This window comes from Sander vitreus, chromosome 10 (assembly GCF_031162955.1).
Source record: "Sander vitreus isolate 19-12246 chromosome 10, sanVit1, whole genome shotgun sequence".
Taxonomy (NCBI): Eukaryota; Metazoa; Chordata; class Actinopteri; order Perciformes; family Percidae; genus Sander; species Sander vitreus.
Window position 1 is genome coordinate 18095821 of NC_135864.1, and position 21228 is coordinate 18117048.

At 39.6% G+C, this 21228-nt stretch overlaps 1 protein-coding gene across 1 annotated transcript; it reads right to left on the minus strand.

Annotated features, from left to right (window-relative positions):
- Positions 1 to 3442: 3442 nt before the first annotated feature.
- fbxw11a (F-box and WD repeat domain containing 11a) lies at positions 3443 to 20280 on the minus strand. The gene is made up of 13 exons (XM_078260650.1): positions 20135 to 20280; positions 14564 to 14632; positions 13506 to 13725; positions 12843 to 13029; positions 12444 to 12534; positions 11654 to 11791; positions 9635 to 9753; positions 6866 to 7115; positions 6426 to 6544; positions 6072 to 6182; positions 5896 to 5974; positions 4897 to 5061; positions 3443 to 4728 (listed from the first exon to the last, which is right to left on the minus strand). The coding sequence occupies exons 1-12, from the start codon at positions 20171 to 20173 to the stop codon at positions 4900 to 4902; spliced, it is 1584 nt and encodes a 527-aa protein (XP_078116776.1). The 5' UTR covers positions 20174 to 20280; the 3' UTR covers positions 3443 to 4728; positions 4897 to 4899.
- Positions 20281 to 21228: the final 948 nt, after the last annotated feature.

Below are 21228 nucleotides of genomic sequence, written 5' to 3' on the forward strand. Positions count from 1 at the left end.
ACTACTGTCAAAAAAAGTCACAGTATAGTATGTCGAAAAAGTGATGAAAATAGTCATAGTATAGAATGTCGAAAAAAGTTGATAAAAAAGTCCAATTATAGTATATGGAAAAAAGTGATATAAAAGTCAGTATAGTATGTAAAAAAAAGGGATAAAATAGTCATAGGATTGTATAGTATGTCGAAAAAAGTGATAAAAAAGTCATAGTATAGTATATCGAAAAAAGTCATAGTATAGTATATCGAAAAAAGTCATAGTATAGTATGGTATGTTTAAAAAGTAATGAAAAAGTCATAGTATAGTATGTTGCAAAAATTGATAAAAAAAGTCATACTTTTACTACTGTCAAAAAAAGTCACAGTATAGTATGTCGAAAAAGTGATGAAAATAGTCATAGTATAGAATGTCGAAAAAAGTTGATAAAAAAGTCCAATTATAGTATATGGAAAAAAGTGATATAAAAGTCAGTATAGTATGTAAAAAAAAGGGATAAAATAGTCATAGGATTGTATAGTATGTCGAAAAAAGTGATAAAAAAGTCATAGTATAGTATATCGAAAAAAGTCATAGTATAGTATATCGAAAAAAGTCATAGTATAGTATGGTATGTTTAAAAAGTAATGAAAAAGTCATAGTATAGTATGTTGCAAAAATTGATAAAAAAAGTCATACTTTTACTACTGTCAAAAAAAGTCACAGTATAGTATGTCGAAAAAGTGATGAAAATAGTCATAGTATAGAATGTCGAAAAAAGTTGATAAAAAAGTCCAATTATAGTATATGGAAAAAAGTGATATAAAAGTCAGTATAGTATGTCAAAAAAAAGTGATAAAAAAGTCATAGTGTAGTATGTCAAAAATAGTCATAGTATAGTATAGTATGTTGAAAAAGTAATGAAAAAGCAATGGTATAGTATGTCGAAAAAGTGATAAGAAAGTCATAGTATAGTATGTCAAAAAAGTCATACTTTTACTACTGTCGAAAAAAGTCACAGTATAGTATGTCAAAAAAGTGATGTTATACTATGTCGAAAAAAGTGATAAAAAAGTAATTGTATAGTATATCGAAAAAAGTCATAGTATAGTATGTCGAAAAAAATGATTAAAAAAAGTCATAGTATAGCATATCTAAAAAAGTCATAGTATAGTATGATATGGTATGTTGAAAAAGTAATGAAAAAGACATGGTATAGTATGTTGTAAAAATTGATAAAAAAAAGTCATAGTATAGAATGTCAAAAAAAGTCATACTTTTACTACTGTCGAAAAAAGTCACAGCCATACCATGTCGAAAAAAAAAGTCATAGTATAGTACATAGTATAGTATGTCGAAAAAAGACATAGTATAGAATATCGAAAAAAAATTATTAAAAAAAGTCATAGTATAGTATGTGGAAAAAGTGATATAAAACTCAGTATAGTATGTCGAAAAAAAGTGATAAAAAAGTCATAGTGTAGTATATCAAAAATAGTCAGTATATTATAGTATGTTACAAAGAAATTATGAAAACGTCATGGTATAGTTTGTTGAAAAAGTGATGAAAAAGTCATATTATAGTATGTCAAAAATAGTCATAGTATAATACAGTATGTCAAAAAAGTGATGAAAAAAGTCATACTGTGAATAATAGTTTTAGTGAGCTTAAAGATAATTTTGAGCTCAAAGATTTGTGTTTCCTGCAGTACTTCAAGCTCAAATCTATAATGCAGAAATTTGTAACTCTAGGCACTGTACTGGCCTCAGATGAATACACAGATAACACACTGAAAGAGACTGTAACAAATAGAGGGACAGTATCCAAAATGTGCAGATTTATATCTCTCTTCTCCTGTAGTGGCAGGGATAAAGTTAAATTACACTGGGAACGTGGTATGGGAAAACACTTACCACAAGAACAATGGGGCACTATAATTAAATATACAAATTATTTATCAAAATGTGTTCGATATAAACTTATACAGATGAAGATTTTACACCATACATAAAATGAACCCAAATATGTACTGGAATGGCTATGGAGAAAGGGGAACTTTAATTCATGTTATGGTACTGCACAGAAATAAAAATATTTTTGGAAGGAGTACAAAATATGTTATGGGTTATAGTAAATGAGGAGGTATCACTATGCCTAGAAGTGTGTCAAAAATACACTGGAAAGTCTTACTGACAGGTGCGTAGAATCAAATGAATTTGTAACACATAAAATGTGGTTACAATTAAAAGTTGACTGTGTCTTAAGTGCAAACTGGCCTTATTTTACTATTTACAACTTTTGACTGCCAAAAAAAGGGTAATTCTAAACATTTGACAATGCTGAGGTCAACTTTGATTCATTTGTGCCCACATATATTTTTGTTACATAGGTATTAGAAAAATTGGTGATCTTCTACTTATATTTTATATATATATATATATATATATATATATATATATGTGTGTGTGTGATGGGACAAACATGATTTAAACCTACCTACCTAGTGCTGCTATCCACATTAATTCTAAAGCTGACACAAGAGGCTTACATATACTTCTCACCCATTGAAGATCCTTTACATTAAGCTGCAGCCAGCTACAGCAAGTTTGTGTATTGAGTTCCATTTTGAGAATCTTCACTGATGCAGAGTTTCAAACCTTTATGACATCACATTTCATGAGTTATTTGCAAATGGTCTTACAACCTGACATCAGAAATCAGTGAGCCTGTATCCTGGTGATGTGATGCTAACGTATGTCGTACATGATGGCTGAGATGGTGATAAATAACACAACTGTACACAGATTATCAAAAACCTGGATACTGTTAGAATCATGTATACAGGGATATGGATAGCCAGGATTTGCATGTTCCATGTAAACATCAAGATTAAAACCAGGATGAGACTCAAAACTGGGATAGTAGTGCCCCACATAAAAGGAGTGTGTTTACACGCAAACACACTCCGTTTTAAGTGGAGCGTGAGCGTTTTTTCTTGACCTTGGAAACCGTTTGAACCAAAACATAAAATAATCTTTACTTAAGGTCCACTTCACTAGTTTTTTTTCCACCAATCTTTCAACCTTCCACCTTTGTCCTCCCCAGCAGATGGAGTTTGTTCAGTAGAGTTGCTGTCTGTTGAGTTGGTCAACTGAGAAGACTCCACTCAGGAAGACCACAAGATGCTGTGATCTCCAAAAAAACCTATTAACTGGATGTCGAGTTGGGTTATTTTGTTTTCAGAAAAAAAACATCATGAATTCCACACATTACAAATAAATATCTAAATTATTTGTCTTTAGGACACCGAGCCAATGACTGGTTCGCCCATAAGGACACAAAAGACGTACAAAAGGAACAAACTGAAAGACTAGAGTGTGGTATCTACATGTCAGATAGAAAGGCAGCATAGCACAAATCCACCCACACATGCACACAGACAGGAACAGACAGACAATTAGACACTCATTCACGTTACAGTTGGCTCAACACTCCACCACTGTCAAGTACTTTATTCACAATAAGGTCATTTTCTTCTTTAAAAAATCATTTTTAATATACAACACAATTTTTGACAAGACAACTCCGTTTACAGCTAAATTTGAGCTCTTGAGTTCCAGCTTCTCTCATAACCAAAGCAAGCACGTTGATGATTGGGGGAGAGAAAGATGGAGTGAAAGGGACAGATGAAAAAAGGGTCGAAGTTAGACGAAAGAATGAGGAAAAGACCGTAAGAGAGGGAAATAGAAAGAGGACTACGCTTAGTATGATTTTTGTACTAAGAACCAAAATACTCAAATAAAATGAGAAAATAACAGTAATAAAAAACAGTAAGAAAGTAAGAGTTAAAGAGAAAAAAAAAAAAGCAGAGGTGTACCGGGATGCTGTATCCAAGGCAACCTCACATGCATGTCTGTCTGTTTGACGCTTCTGCTCTGTTCTGCCGTTTCACAAGTCCACATACACAAACACACACTCACGCAAACTTGAGTGTGCGCGCGCCCCCATATTCCAAGTGAGTGTGCATCTCTGGGGGTTAGAGGGGGAGTGGGGAGGCGAAGGGGGTGGAGAGAGACAGGGAGGAGTGTGAGGGAGTGAGAGGGAGCAGGGAAGCGGTCCCCGACACATTTCCCCTCGTTCACTCCCTCCATCTCCCATCCTTCCCTCCTTTCCTAGAGCTGAGTAAAGAGTCTCTGTCTCCCGCATCACAGCTCCGGTCATCCTCTGTCCAACTGTGCCATTGTGTGTGTGTGTGTGTGTGTGTGTGTGTGTGTGTGTGTGTAATATATGTATAAATATATATCTATAAGAGGTTCCATATCTGTGGAAACCTGGGGTTGAAAACTGAGGGGCAGAAGCTGCTTTAAGTTTGTATCAAGGGGACAAAAAGGGAGCTTGTGACTTATAAGATTAATACTGCCATTAGTGTACTTTACAAAACATAAATTAGTAGTAGAAGGTGAACTTCTTGGGAGAGTTGTGTTGGTTCTGTAGTAGGGAGTCAGTGTTGACCTGTGTGTGCGTGTCTGTGTGCATGTCACAGTACTGGCAGGCAATGGGCACAAGCTCAAGAGTCTGTCAGAACGGGCAGGGAGGTGGAGGTGGCGGGGGCAGGGTGGGAGGTGGACAGAGCGATGACGAGGAGGAAAGAGAAGAGATGGGCTCCTTTCCATGATGGACGCACCCATCATCCATCAGCCAATAAGCCCTGGGCTCCTCCAAGAAAGGGTACCGCACCCTTTGGATGGCACCACCTGGGGGGTAGAAAAGAGTCTGCAATCACACTTGGATCTGCTCAACAAGCATAAACATATTGACTGAATATGATTCTCCAACTATGCACACATACAGAACCTCATGTGTGATGCACACCAGAAAAAAGGTCTCATCAGCCAAGTGTGAATGTGTGTGTGTCTTTGTACCTGCTATCTAGAAATGTAGGTGTAGGTGCGGGAGGGAGACCGTCCCTCTGACTGGCCATTGGTCGAGACGTTCAGGAAGTCCCAGATCAGAATGGTGTCGTCGTGAGAACTGCTGATGATCTGGAACTCATCGAACTGGAGACGGAACACGCGGCCAGAGTGCTCCTGAAAACACAATGAATTAAGAGATTATATTAACATACTATGCATACAGGCAGACAATGGGCTCTAAAAAAAAAACATGGACACGTATGATGTCACCAATGAATTGCATGCATTGGTTGCAGGTTGAGCGACCAGTGTCGCCATAAGTTACATTTCATATTAGCAGCTAACTGTTTTTGCAGCCGACTCTCAATGTCCAGTGCTGTTTGCAGCACCACATCCCATTCCAAGACATCACAAATAAAGTCTTTAAGTTGGGGAAACGCTGCACTTCACCCACAGATTTATATGAGAGTACATTTTGAAACCACCTTCACAGTCCAATCTCAGATACCATATATGGAGGTATTTGTCCACCCCATTTAGATCAATGAGGGTAGAGGTAAACACTGGATACACCTTTCAGTATAATACAATATAATTCAACAACAAGGCCAATGATAAGAAACTTGAAATCCCAAACTTAAACAGTTTCAACAAAAACAAAACATATATTTGTTGTGATGATGGTAGGGTTTACTGCAGGACTATAGAAAGCATTCATTTTAGCTAATTGTACCTCAAATTAGCAAATGAGTAGTCCTTTCTTTAATGGTCACAAAATGACCAACAAAATACACATTAGAAGAACTGAAATTAACTATCAGCGATCGTTATAACTATTGTGAAAAATAAAAATAAATGTTTTGTGTTGTGAGAAAGAAGGTAGGAGTTTGAGTAGAGATTTTTTACATCTAGAGTGCTTTAAAGAAACTGCAGTTTAAGCAACTTGTGCATAAGATCCATCAGTCATTCATGTTTCAACTGTTAGACCTGTAAATCAAAAGGTCTCACCACTAGAGTGCGCAGACATAATGTGCTGGCGGGGGCTCGTGGGTCCAGGGCTGCCTGCAGGTCCCACACCTTGATCTTGCTGCAGAGAGAGAAACATGAGACGACAGTGTCAGAAACAAAATGCGCCTCTGTGGCAAAGCTGTGTGTGCGTTTGTGTGTGTGCGTGCGAGACTGACCCGTCGTAGGCGCCGCTGACAATCCTTTTGTTGTCGAAGCGAATGCAGCGCACCAGCTCCTCGTGACCTTCCAGCACTCGCAAACATGCCCCGCACTCAATGTCCCATAACCTGGAGAAAGAAAAGCCTTAGTAAACACATGAGACAACATACACTGCAGTATTTTTTTGAAACAATGACATCCGAGTACAGGGTTTACAAGTGCTTTTGACCGACTGGTCAAAACTGTCAATCCTCTTAGTACATTTAGAAAATTGTCAAACAGTTTAGCTTGATGCGATTTTAACAATGTACATTGAATATAAAAACTACATAACATACAAACCATATACATCTTTAATCTCGCACACGTACCGGATTGTGTTGTCAGATGAGCCGCTGACCACCAGACGATCTCTGTACTGTAGACAGGCAATGCCCCTCTTATGACCATTTAGAGTGCGCACAAACTCACAGGTGCTGGTGCTCCATACCTACAGGGGGGCAACACAAAAAGCTTTGTGAAACAATGGCCTGGATTTATTCAGATGCGTACAGCTAACCAAAACATCCACTTTGAAACCACGTGGTGGGTTTGAAACTATAGAACTGAAGTCTGACATTTCTAGTTTCTAGTTAATTAATAAAATGTCTTAGCCCTTATAATTCACAGCCTAGTCTGTTCAACTATCATTAAAGAAATCCCTGTGTGTGCTCCAAACTTTTGCTATACCAAGAACATTTCATAAAACCCTACCCTGCAGCAACAATCAGAATAATGTTTCCCCAGGAACCACCTCGTTGTCTCTTGTTACCTTGATGGTGCGGTCCCCTGAGGCGGACACAATGTACTTGTCATCAAAATCGACCACGTTGACAGCAGCCCGGTGTCCCACAAGGACACGACGTAGGCTGATGTCAGTAGGAGAGGCCATGTCCCAGACGGCAATTGAACGGTCCTTGGAGCAGGTGACCATCAGGCCGTTGGCGAAGCGCAGGTGAAGAACTGCCTCGTTGTGGTGGATCAGTGTGTTCAGTACCTCACCCGTCGTCACCTCCCACACCCTGCAGAGGACGGAAGAAGAGAAAATAGAAGGACGGAGGAAGAGAAAATAGAAGTAGGGAGAAATGAAATGGTGGCCAAATGATAAGGGCAAAGGTGACAGAGAGAGGAAAAGAAAAGGCAGGAAAGGAAAATGGGCATGTGGAATGAGAGGGGAGGGGTGTGAGACAAAGGGAACAAATGACAAAGGGGTGAGAAAAGTGGAAAATGATAGGAGGAAGGGGTGAGTAGGAAAGAAAAATGAGATGGCAGCGGAAAGAGTGGTCAAAATGAAAGAAAAGAAGGTTGAAGATGGAGAACGGAAAATGAATGTAATGGGAGAGAAGGAAAAGGGGAAACAATGGAGACAGGAGAGAGAATTATGTTTATTGGTTTTACAATGGACAGTAACTCAGAGCGCACATATACACACACACACACAGCTGTGAAGAACATGTTACTGAACTGCACCGCTGGGCATTGAGGCTCAAACGCAGAACACACTGGAAAAGCTGACAACCAAACCTACCAAACAAAGTGTCTGTCAAGCTGTTGCTAGGGAAGTGAAGTCACATTTTCCTTGGATACCGCACAACAAGTACGACTGAAGTGTGAAGTAATAAGATAATTAATGTTGAGCTTCTGTGTGCAGTAGCCAACCAAGTGTACACACACACACCACTATCTCTAGTAATGATAGTAAATCCAACTCATAAAACGTCATTAACGTCAACATTTATATTTCCCTTGCCAGACTGAGCAGCAGCTGTAGGTTGGGTGGGAACTAATCGTAAACTGGGGACAGCAGTAGGTATTTTGGTCATGACTGGGCGGATTATAAGCATACAGTATGTGAAATGATAGACAGTGGCGTTTTTCCATTACATGGTACCTGCTTGACTCTACACTACCTGCCTCCAGCTTCTTTTGAAACTAAATTTGTCTTCTGGCTGCGGCCACATGCCGAGTCAAAAACAACACACCTTCGACGTTCTGTGATTACGGCATTCTACGGTCTGTTATTTCTGCAGACCGTTGCTATGGACGCAGTTCTAATCATAGCATTTGACACAATATTTTGTGTCTAATGATTGGTTCCTTCAGTATGTAGCCATGTAATAAGAAGGATAATGTAGAGCCAGCGGGTCGTTATTGCAAATTGAACTTCTAATTCGCAATAATGAGCAGCTCGCTCTACATTACATAACAGAGGTGTATTTTGCATCAAGGCTTTGAAGCGATAAAACACAGCCACCGTTTCAGGTGATGAGAAAACACGTTGTCTCCTCATTCAAATGGTACAGTATGTAGTTTTGTACATTTTGCTCTGTGGATGAAGTATTCATTATATTCAACAGATGCACTCCACCTGACTGAACAAACTGACCAAATCAAAATCAAACCTACTGAATAGCGAAAGTGTGATCATAGCTTCTAAAAGTACTTTCAGTCAAGTGACTATTCTGTCATATAAATAACAATACTGCATAACATATCATCCAATAGTTGTAAAATGCAAGTAACAGCCATGTTAATTGCCCAAGTAAAGAGATGCTGTATGTTCAATTTATTGGCCAAACTATAGTTAAAGCTGCACATTTGTACAATTGTTGGGATGAATGTATTTAAATAGAAATAGTGGCTATGGAGCCAGATTGCTCTCCTTTGGCTGTAACCGCTAAATGTAGTAAAGTGAGAAAGTTGATTAGTGAAAGACTTTAGCTACTTTAAAAGTCAGTGAAGTCAGTCAGTCTATTCACTAAGAGCAGGAATGCAGCTTTGGCTAAAACCAGTTCTTATTTACAAAGTTAAAGTAAGCCATTTGTTTACATTACATGTCATTTAGCTGACGCTTTTATCCAAAGCGACTTACAATTGCTACATATGTCAGGCCGCAGCCCTCTGGAGCAACTATGGGTTAAGTGACTTGCTCAGGGACACATTCGTTGATGTATCGCAGTGGGAATTGAACCCAGATCTCCCAGACCAAAGGCATGTGCCATATCCACTGCGCCATCACCACCGAGGTGTACGAAATGGTATCATTTAAGTATATCCTTGTGGATGACGGCCAAGCTCTAGTTTATAAAATCAACTATTCTGCTTTTGTACACTTTCATACATCAAAACAGCCGTCTCATGTACTTGTGGCACCAACGCCTTCAACACTGATGTTGGTGTCAACTTGTATTTACTCACCTAAGTGAGTAATCAATTCAAAAAGAAATATAGAGATGCTGTTAGCTGCTAGTTTTGACTTATAACCTGACTGTTACACAGATTTTAGCATAGTATCTATTATTGCCCATTTACTATTTATCTCATTATGTTGCAAAAATTTACCAAGGATGTACCGTGTGTTCAAAACTAAAAATAGGTTAATAAAGATAAAAGAGATATACGATATTGATAAATAACTGACATTTGACCCAAGCATAGTTGGGCAGTAAATCCTCTTAATCATTTTTTATCTTGCTGACACTACTCGCTGGTCTTCTCCAAAATACAGTGTGTTCCTTCTGTAACAAGATGTGTGTCGTACCTGACAGTTGAGTCAGAAGACCCGGTGACGATGACCCTCTCATCATACTGCAGACACAACACTGATCCTGTGTGACCAGTCAGTATCTTCAGACACTCCAGAGACTGCTTATCCCAGATCTATCAGGAGAAAGGACAGGAGTAGAGGAAGATAGAGAAGGACACAGAGAAAGAGGAGAAATCATTTTTTTTTTTTTTCTTTAAAAGTTGCAGATTTGGCTCATGCTAAGAATGGCCTATTCTCACATCAGTGTTTATGGCCCATTTCCCCACTGCTGTGCCATGCTCTACATGTGTACGTAAGAGCCATTCAGCTTTTCCCTGGTGTGCTTTAGCCTCCTCCAGAACAATAAGAAGACAAATCCGCTCTTCTCCTGCCTCCGTCCTCCCCTCCTCTTCATCTTCTTCTCTTCTCCCAGGCCAGACAGATAAGTGGAACACACAACATGTTTGGAGCTGAGCCCTTTTATCCTATATTCACTTGTGTTCTGTCTCAGTGTCTGCTGGATTAGCTCAGCGCCATAGACAATAAGATGATAAGCCATACTGAGCCAGAAGAAAAGATTTGATTCATAAATTAAATACACAAACCCAGGTAGGCAGAAAACAACCACAAAGCCAAGATAGACCTAACTACTGTAGCCGAGGCAAGTGTAATAAAATAAAAACAAGCATGCTCCTGCTTAAATTCACTCAGAGCATTTTGTGAAGAGGCAAAAGGTTGAGACTAGAGCTGGGTGATATGACGATATATATCGTCAAAATGATATACAAATGGCCTAACTGCGTTACAGCAATATTTATGGCATTTGGGCAATGCTTTATTTTCTGATTCTTGCACGTTGTTTATTTTGCAGTAAAAGTACCGATGCTCGATTCAATATTCGATACCGCATGTTTAAAACGTTACAATCTTTGCTAATTATACATTTGATAGTATCGACGCTATAAAAAAAAATAAAAACAAGAGATCTACATTCAGATTTTCAACCCAAGGCTGCAGATTATATCGAGGGAATGCAGTAACAGCCACATGTTGAGGACCACTCAACATGTGGCTGTTACTGCATTCCCTCCAGCCACGAACCATCACGTGACTGGAGGCACAAGCTGACCCTAACCCAAGGTTGATCATTAAAAAAAAAAAGTTATTTTGTGTAAGTGACTGATGGGAACAACAATCTATGAAATTGGTCCAGTATTAAGTGAGAACACTGAGCCAGCAGCCACAATGCTGCAATGTAATCCTATAAGGCAAATCCACTTATATATATCCACAAAATTTTGTCCACTTGAAGTGCTGTTTTTGCCACTGACAGGCTCAGATAGTTATTATAAGTGTCTGACAACATTATGGGAAGGATCGCTACAGATAAAGGCCTTTTTAACCTATTTAATACCTTTTTGTTTAACCAGAAACAGCTCCGAGATCGCTAGTGCTAAACCCATCAGACTGCCTGTCAATGGCAAAACAAGCACTTCTGTGAACGTAAATGGAAGGTGCGCAATTGCCCCATAACTTACATTCTAGCTTGTTTGGCTAACTACCGACAGCAGCAGTCTTGCTTAATACTGGACCAATGTCAAAAATTGTTGTTCCCATCAGTCACTTTGACACAAAAAACGTAGGAAAATAGGGTCCAGGTTGAAAAAACAAAGTTACCCTTTAATATACTATTTATTATTTGAATTACCAGAACACATGCTATATCATGATATACAGGTATATCTCTAGAGATGACCTATATCAAGATAAAAGATGTTGGCCATATAGCCGAGCCCTAGTTGAGACTACTCTGCTCTTCAAAAAAGAAGAGACAACCAAATAAACAAAACAGCCTTTTATCAATTTTTAAATCAAAGTACCTGCTAACATGTCAACTACACAGATCTCTGAGGCAGTTTTGGACCAGAACGTTTAGAAAAAGAGCCAATGTGTGGACGGGCACAGTGGTAAAGACAACAATAAAGTGGGCCAAGCTAAATCACAGACTGTCCTAGATGTTCAATACACACGTACCTTGATAGAATTGTCCCTAAGGCCACTGATGATCTTGTCGTCGTCGTACTGGAGACAGTAAACCCCTTTGCTATTTTCTGAGCGACACTGAATCCTCTGCAAGTTGTGTCTGCCACACCGCCAATTTGCCTCAATAGTCTGGAGGAAAGAGGGAGAAACGATGAGAAACACAAATACAGAAACTAACAATAGAGAAAGAGAAGCACTGTAGTTGAACAGAAAGAGAAGATGGAGGCAAATATGTGATGTAATGTTATTAGAGGGGACAGTAAAAGATGTGATTTGTTCAGGAGATTATCACACAATTAGAATAAGACTGACAATTAACAACGTTAACAATTAGCTGTAATCAACATTTTCTATGTGTGAGTGAAGCAACATTTTCAGACCATTCTGTATAAAAAAAAAAAAAAAGCTGCTTCAAAGCGTGAATACATTTGCTATATATTAAAACACTATTAGATAAACCAATGGGATATGTAGTCAAATTAGACTTTTCCCACCTGTTTTAAGGTCAATAAAAAAACGTGTTGGTCAGTCATGCATATACTCTGAAAGAAACACATTTTTGTTTTTTATAGTTTCAAATGAGTCCATTTGAACAGATTCATGTTTTGTAGAGTTTGAGCTACAATAATACATTCCCTGTAGTCAGCAAAGGGATTTTTAACAACAAAGGAAAAAATAATCTGATGCAATAATGAAAGCTGCTCTTTTTATTGAAGTCAATTCCTGAAGTCTACAAAAAGTATTCAGTTAATACTGACTGATCCATTTCACTGTCTCTTACCTCTATGTCTTGGATGATCTTAGGATAAAGGGAGTGATAGTAGGAGTTGGGTGGGACTTCTGACGTGCGGTTCTTGAACAGATATTTCTCCCTGGGGGAAAAAAATATAAGAATGACAGCTGCTTTTTATCCACTAGGATTTCCTTGCATCTACAATAGACACTCAAGACCAACCAAGTATAACCTTACTTTCTCCTTCTCTTACTTTCCTTTACCCTAAATTAAATGCCAAAAAACTGAAGACTAACAAGCACACTGAAAACAAATAGTTTACCTATATCCTCAGATAGCATCCTCTTAATTTCTGCCAGAGCGTCAGTCAATTTTAGATCTTAATGTAAAACAAAAGTAGGATAGCTAACCCTGTATGTGTGTAAATGGGTCTATGTCCATTCTTACCACTGGTGTCTCTCAGACAGGCCTTTCCAGAGCGGGTCAGTGCGGACCATGCGTTCAATGAGCTTCTTCCACAGCATACCCTCAGAGATGACCCTCTGCCACTCCTTACACACCAGCTCTGCCGAACACAGCGAGCGTGCATCCAGGAAAGATAGGATGTTCTCCGCTATGTGATCCAAGCCTTGGGCTAAAAGGGAGAAAGAGAAGAGGCTAAGTTCGCTGGTCAGTTTATCTGTGCCTGGGGTTCGTTATTTTCAAAAGTAATCCTTGTTTATTGGTATTTATTTAAAATAAAATAAAAAATAAATAAAAAACTTAGATGAAAGTTTAAGGAAAACCTTAAAACGTATATAAAAACAAAAGTTATATTTTTGTTGACGTGTTCAGAAGGTTTCATTTACTCTAAACTACAATGGTCTTCCTTATCGAGAGAAAAAAATAACTTAAACTACTAAAAAACTACTTTTGGACATAAAACAAAATCACTCTAAAATAATCCTTTTTTCAAATAAAATCTGAGCATTTTTAAGGGAAATCTGTAAAAAAAAAAATGAAATGCTGCTTATGTGTGCCTAACTGTCCAGTTACCCTGCGGTCAGGGGAGATGGGGGCTCAAACTGGAGTGGTTGCTACTAAATGTTGCATTTATATCTGGAGTTGTACCTGGCAGCGCAGTGATGAAGTCCCTCTGCAGCATGGGTTTGAGGTAGGAGTTGATGTGGCCGTGCTGGTAGTGGCACATACGGGAGATCAGGCGCTCGACAAACTCCACCTGGTCGGCCTCCGACCACTGGTCAAACAGGGCGATGCAGTGTTCCTTCTCCTTCTCATAGTTCCCCTCTGACGGACGCTTGCGGGACCCCACAACAGGACCATTACTAAGCTGTAAATTTTGAAAACATACCATTTCATTTCAAATCTAGTTACTACAGTAACAAACACAATTTCTCAATTACTCTTAAGTATTTTTTTCCCCCCATCCTTCTAAAGCCCAATTCAGACCAAAGATTCGCGACCAGACAAAACCGTTTTAGAATTTCGCAGCGGTCTGAACTGGCCCGTCTCAGCTCGACTCGCCTGCGACTCAGCTGGTGAAGTTGCAGAGGCTGGTTTTAGAACGTAAGGGACATCCACTGTTTTAACAGCCAATAGAGAAGTCAGCTTGTAAAGTCAGCTACAAACTACAGAAATAAAATGATCCATAATCCATTTTATTTCTGTTACAAACCGTTAACGGGTTGAAATGGCAGATAGACGGAGGCTTAACGTGCGCCCGCAAGCATGTACGGTCGAGCACGCTACTGTAGAGAGTGACTGAAGAGAGGGCGTGCCTAGGACAAAGCCGTGAATCAGAGAAATAAAACGCGTTTTTCGCCAATTCATCAATAGAAATGTAACAAGTGTCTCACTATCACTAACGTTATCCACATTCATATTTAGACACAACAAATGATATTCAGCTACAAAAAGCCTGGAAGTTAGAATGGAAGTACTAAGAGTTGTTGCTATGGAGAGGATACACATTGCATCACACTGCTGTGAACTGGCAGGTTTTAGAACGCTGCAGACTGGTGCGTTCAACTCGTCTCGTCGCAAATCTTTGGTTTTAACTGGAATGAAGAAGATATAAGTCTGTGAAGAGGATCAAGAGGAGTCGCTTATTGTTGCAGAATGAACCAAGTTAAACATCAATATGCATTGCTAAGAGGTTAAACACACACCTTGAGAACTGTGTTCTTCTTTGGCGACAGATCGTCCACGAGGTTCTGTGACTCCATCCCTGATGTGTTCTGTAAAAAAAGAAGACAAAGAGAAGGTGTGCATTAGTGTTTTATTCTTTTTGCATCTGTGTTAAAGGCACTGTGAGAGCCAGGACAGCGCTGGACACAAGAGTGCCACAAACACAGCCAAGGAAGGGTAACCAACACACACACACACACACACACACACACAAAAAAAACTGAGTACTGCAACAAAAGGAATCTATTCGCTTGCTTGTCTGTGATCTGGGCTAAGTAGTCTGGACAGGAAATTAAACTGCAGCATCTTGGGTATGTCACTGGCAGCAGCTCAGACATTACTTTAATGAAACTAAAATCAAATAGTAAAGCATATAGACAGGACAGAAAAAATAACTGGGAGGTAACCAGATCCCACCCATTGCTATCATGACTTAAGTCTAGGAGTGTGACGAGACACTCAGCTTAAAACACGAGACACAAGATTTTAACACTACAGTATTTTAAAGAAAACTTAGATGATGACATATTCTTTTATTCAATCAAAAGTCACAAAACGAAAAATGAGCACTGTGAAGGGTTTTGCCACAAACTCAGATGGCTTTTATCCTGTATAACTAACCTCTTCAGACCTAATAACTATGGCGTCCCCCTCTCCTCCCTAACCCGTCCCTACAACCCATTAATTAAAAAAATATTAATTTCTTAGCCTTACACTTTTATTCTTGTATTTGTATCTTATTCTTTTTTAGCCTGTTTTATTATCATGACCGTTTTTAATTGCTCTTTAATGTTTTATGTAAAGCACTTTAATTGCCTTGTTGCTGAAAGGTGCTATATAAATAAAGTTCTCTCGGCTTCCACTACAACCTCAGCCTGTCAGTCTGTCACCAGGGCAAATTAATGCTTTTGTCTTGTGCCTGTCAGTCAGTCACCAGGGCAATAGAGAACACCTGTCTGTCTCGTAAGTAAACATTAACTGCACGGCGATCTCACTATTATATTACAGCAAACGATGTCTGCGTGAAGTTTTGAAAAGTGTAACCACACCGTGACTCACTCAATGTAACTTTCACTCCATCTGTGTGTGTGTGCGTGTGTTGGAGTTGAGCCCCGCTCTCTGTGAAAGATGCAGAGAGGACAGAGAAGCTCTCGCTTATGCGCTCTCATGTACCAAAATTTGGCACTGATTGAGTTAACGCGAATTTGTCCTCGGTAGTACCGACGGAATTCTGCACTTTTGTAGGCCAACTGAGATCGCGAGACAACTTTTAACCTCAACGAGAAATATCGTAACGTTTTAATCTCACGAGATCTCGTCACACCTCCACTTAAGTCTCTTACAAAGTGCATTGCAAATAAGCTACAGAGACTTGAGTCATTTTATAAAGTTATAAAAGTTATGGCCCAAATCACTTGACAGTAATAGGCTGAGAGGCTTACCATTTAGTCTGGCTCTTAACACTTAAATCATGAAATATAGTAATAATAATAATAATAATAATAATAATAATAATAATAACTTCTAAATAAATGGCAAATAGCAAGTTCATTATAGCATATACACTTCTTTGGGAGTCATGGACAGTCAGGCAGCAATATTATAATCTTTCATACAAACCCAACATGGAGTCCTTCATGTTTTAGTTGTGACTAAAGATACACTGGACTATTAATGTCAGGAGACCACCTTGAACCAACATGTTTGCACACTGTAAAATCAACATTTTCATCAAACGAGCTTATTCCTGAACTATGGAGACTCTTTAAAAAGGATACGCTGCAAACTCTCCAGAAATGAGCAGGAACAGCACAACTACATATGAAACACACCAAACCGGGACTATTGCATGAGTGCTATTATTTGCAGGTTCACTCCTATGTATATTCCCTGTTTGCAGATATGTTCAAACTAATTTGGTGAAATGAGACACACAAGAACTTTTAGCTGGGAGAGGGTCAATGCTATTGCATATCTGTGTAGGTGATGACTGAGCCAAGGTCAGTCTTTGAAAACACCTATGTTGGCGAAAAAGCTAGAATAGAGGTCTGTCTGTCTATTTATTTGAATAGCCTATCTGTTGGTGCTTCTCCAGAGGCGGAAGAGTTGCCATTGATGGGCAGAACCTGGGGCATATCTTTTAAAAAAAAAAAAAAATGACATCTAATTATATAGACAGACATTTTCTCAGTAAAATCCAGAACCCCTGAAGAGCTGTTCCAGGTTTTGCTTAGTACAGTTATCCATATAACTTGGTGATGTTGCTACATGTGGAGAGCAATACCACCAAAAACATATCAGTGGTTGGCATTAACACAACCACACAAACAAAGAGACAAACGGCCAGGTACCAAGACCAAAGCAGACAGGACAAGAAGCCAGAATGGGCTTGCTGGTGTTGATGACCATGCAGAGCAGAAGAAGAGAAAAGAAGGATAAATAAAAAACAGACAGACCAGGTTTGGCCAGGCAGAAAGGCAAGCAAGCATGTAGCCTCTCACAGCTTGAAGGAAGACCCCCCCCCCCCACCTCGGCCCTCACATCTCCAGGTAGAAGAGGAGAAAACATTACTCCTTAGTGCGGGGTTATTCTCTGGTACCCCCTCCATCCTTCCTCTACTCAAACCAAATTACTTAAAAATATAGTCTACTATTCAAACTGATTGTAAAAAATTCCACTTTTCCTTATATGGCACAATCACTGTTTGACTTTTTAAGTGTTCTGGGGCCTAATTTAGATGCAAGATCTGTGATTTGACATGATTATAAGGAAGTCAAACAGTTTATGAAGCTACAATTCTGTGTCAAGCAGAGTTTGAGGACGCACCAGTGAAGAACCTGAGAGCAGTGTGCTTCCAACAGGGAGGAAAGGACAACGGAAGGTGAGGAGGTAGGAGGGTGACAGGGTGAGTGGGTGCTGTCTGCACCAAGGTGGTAATGGTAGTCATGTGGAGGGGGCGAAGAAAAGTAAAGGGTGAGAAGATGGCAAGGGAGGAAGGGAGAGGAGGAGGAGCAGCAGAATTAAGAGGAGAGAGGCAGAACCTGGTTGTGAGCCCGGGTGGAGGGGATGCTCTGAAGGCACCTGAGTGCACACAAACTCTCAGCCACCGAGGAGCAGCCCAGCCAGAGAGAGCGAGGCACAGAGCACTGTGTGAAAGAGAGAGAGGAAGGGAGGACGGGAGGAGGAGAACGAAGTGGACAGGGTGAGGGAGGAAGAGAAAGGGAAGAGCGAGACCAGAGATGGGAAGTAAAGGAAAAGAGGAAGGGGGGGTTGATGAGGAAAGGTGGGAGGAGGAAACCAAAGGAGATGAGTGAATGGATGGATCAATGAATGGACAGATGGATGGAAGTGGGGAGGAGTTGGTGAGAAAAAGGACAGGTGGTGTGAAAAAGTGTTAAAGTATAAAAATTATGAAAAAATAAATAAATAAAAAATAAATAAAAGGTTTAGTTTGAAATTGAGAGGAGGTGGGTGTGTAACCACCAAAGGTGAGGAGAGAAGAACAGGGGAGGAGGTGGGGGATAGTGAGGGGAAAAACCAGTATTAGAGCTAGACACACATTGGCACAGTGAGCGCAGGAACACACACTCTTTCACACACAAGATACAGACTAATAAACATACACACAGAAGCATTATTAGACACAAACTGGGCAGGGATAGGTGGAGGAGAGGGAGGGGAAATGGGAGTAATTGTCAGTTATTGTCACTCTTTTTGACAGAAACCCCACCCACTGTTCTGTCATCCCCACTATCATGAGTGGTGAATAACACTGGGACAATAAATAAAATCAAAATAAACACAAAGACACAACCCACACCAAATTAAAAATGTTTTGTAGGTCTGTAAGGTTCCCAAACCCTGCACAAATGTATATTTCCTCCATTTTAATATGTGTAATCATTCTTCAGTGAGAGGAAATAGATACACTGTATAAATCAATTAAGTCAATTGGCTACATGCAGTATGGCCCTTGTTAGATATATTACTTTTTATACTAATCTCTATTCATTCTTATTCTGTAGTAAGTATGGGTACATTTCTGTTTTCAGTCTATTTATTTATTTATTGTAACTTAGAGACCAAAATAAAGAAGAAACAACCAATGGAAGATTTGTAGAACAATGTATCTAAAGTATTACATTGTAATAATTAGTCTGTCTTCACTGTGATTTTAATTGCTGTTTAAATGTAATGAACTTTTAAACACCTTCCTAAAGTCTGGCGAGTGTGTAATATAGTGGCTTTCTCCATTACTAATTTGGCACTTTAGTGGTATCGTATTTCTCTCAACGATGGTTCACGGTCTGTAAACATCTGTAGTAATTGTGGATAGGACCCCCGAACTGCTCCCTCAGCCTGTGTCCCACAAGAGACGTACGATCCATATAACGTTATCTACGAAACAACCTAAGATGCTAGGCCTAACTTTCTATGTCAATAGCAAGTGTGACAATACAAATGATTTGTTTGTTAGAGAAACAGAGGGTTGTGCGGTATTTCAGATATGGAGTAGGAGTTACGATACCTCCAAATGAATGGAAAGCCTACCAGTGTGTAAGTTAATTGACAAAACACGTTTGTGCTTTATCTTATTGGCGTATTCCTTGAGACCACTTTGACCCCTGTAATGTTAATTTTAGCTAATACGAAGCTAACCATAGCCTAGCTGGCTAGCTTCCCAAGATAGCTAGCTAATCATTTCACAAGAAAACGAGGTTACGTGTAGACCAAATCTAACCGCCTATAGAGGAAAGCGATATTATGACAGTTCATGTTTCTGGTTAACAAAAGAGCTTTTACCGCCCTGATCAATTGACTGTTTTGATATGGTAATGGCTGTCAAAGTATCCCCAGCATTTCTAGCATGCTAGCTAGCTATTAGGCTAATTGCTACCTCGCTAATCGTGGTAACGCTAACGTTATGTGAATGAAAAAGCAATACACTTCCTTCTACGCACTTTGGAAATATAAACAGAGAACCAGCACATAGTTTCGATTTTAGCAACATCCCGTTGTATTATGAAATATATTTGACTGTTCCACATATTTATTATCATGTGGGTTGTCTCAACATAAACTACATAATATAACATAGCCGTAAATTTACGTGGTTCATCGCCTTCTAGCCTGCGTTAGCCGGCTGGCTAAGTATCAGACAGGGCCCAGTTAAAGTGGCGCAGCGTCACCGCAGTGAACGCTACCCCGAGAATCCTCGGCTGTCTTCGGCCGACGACTGAACATCAACCTTTAAATTTCCCTGCTGATCACCAGTTTTATCCAAAACAAAATAGGTTTTATATTTATCAGATGTTGAAGTCCAGGTCTTGGTTATTAATCCGACTAGTGTGCGGAGCATTCTTAGCTAAATGTATCGATAATTTCAGGCCCTCCCTCTGTTTTCTGGTCCCCCCCCTCCTTTCTCCTCCACCTCTACGAAAAGCCGCTTCAGCCCATTCCTGCCGTCGAATCGAGCCTCGGCGGTTCCACCAATATGAGAGTGATACTGAACACTTCGAATGTTCAGGATGCCATAATGAAACGATTCTTACCATCAGTTCCAACGTTTTGTCCTCCATCTCCGGCTCCATGTTGACGATCCCCCCCGAAACTCGCTCTGAAAATGGAAACCCAGCCCTGCGTCGGCGGCCCGCAAATGCAGAGACGTCATTCACTTCGCTCAACCACACAGCTTTGGTAGGGCAGTGTCAAAGGGGTGGGTGGGGGGATGGTAACGCCCATGCTATGAAAAAACGCGCTGATTGGACGGATTTTGTCAAAAGAGGAGTGATTTAACCGCTTTGCTTTTTATTGATTGGCTCACCGTGCTACCAAGGCTTCCCCGGTGACTCCCCCAAACAAAAGGGCAAATGGATGAAGATGCTGTTGCTATCCTGAAGTGGAATACACTAAGGCAAAATCAATCATCCGCATAGCTTTGGTATGAGATGTTGCAAGATGTTAGCTATTTTTAATAGGTCATGTGTGAAAGAAAAGGAAATAGTAAAACAGTAACAGAAGTTGTGATGCAATGGTTTAAGCTATGTGTTCGTATAGCCTTGTGATAACATGGTCAAATACAATTTTGAGAAGAGGTTTGGGTTGGTTCAGTACATTATCATTCAATTGCACATTTTAGTAAATACACACAGGAGGATGCATGGTTAAAATGAATGCAAGTGAATAAAGAGAGTGACATAATAGTTACACTAGGGGCAAAAAGCAGGTCAGAGTTAACGGGATAACTTTGAGGAGTAAAACATGGAACTGCATGAACATGGATTGATGTAAGAATTCCAGTTTCAGGCTTTAATCAACAAAGTACTCCAGAAAACTCAGTAAACCAGGTACTCCGGCACAATTTAAGTTACCACCATCCTTTACCTTAGTTCACTCTTTCCTATGACTCCGCTTTAATCCTTGCAGGACATGTTTTAAAGCTGTCCTTCAGACTCAGTCCCTACTCTGCGAATGAATCAAGCCTATCTAAAGCAGTTTTCCTTCCTTAGCTTGTCCTGTGAATCAATGTGACTCATTTTTTAAAGAGAGAATGGATACGTGTTTGGTGTATTTAACAAGGCCATTCTTTAACAACTCCTTGGGTAGATCTGTCTTCAACATTTCTTCACAAAGCATTATGAATGAA

Coding starts and splice junctions, on each gene's coding strand:
- fbxw11a (XM_078260650.1), bottom strand. CDS start 20,173: ATGGAGCCGGAGATGGAGGACAAAACGTTGGAACTGATG. Junction 6,545..6,865: donor CAGGGGACCGCACCATCAAG/GTAACAAGAGAC, acceptor GCCCCCCTGTAG/GTATGGAGCACCAGCACCTG. Junction 5,975..6,071: donor GTCAGCGGCGCCTACGACGG/GTCAGTCTCGCA, acceptor CTCTCTCTGCAG/CAAGATCAAGGTGTGGGACC.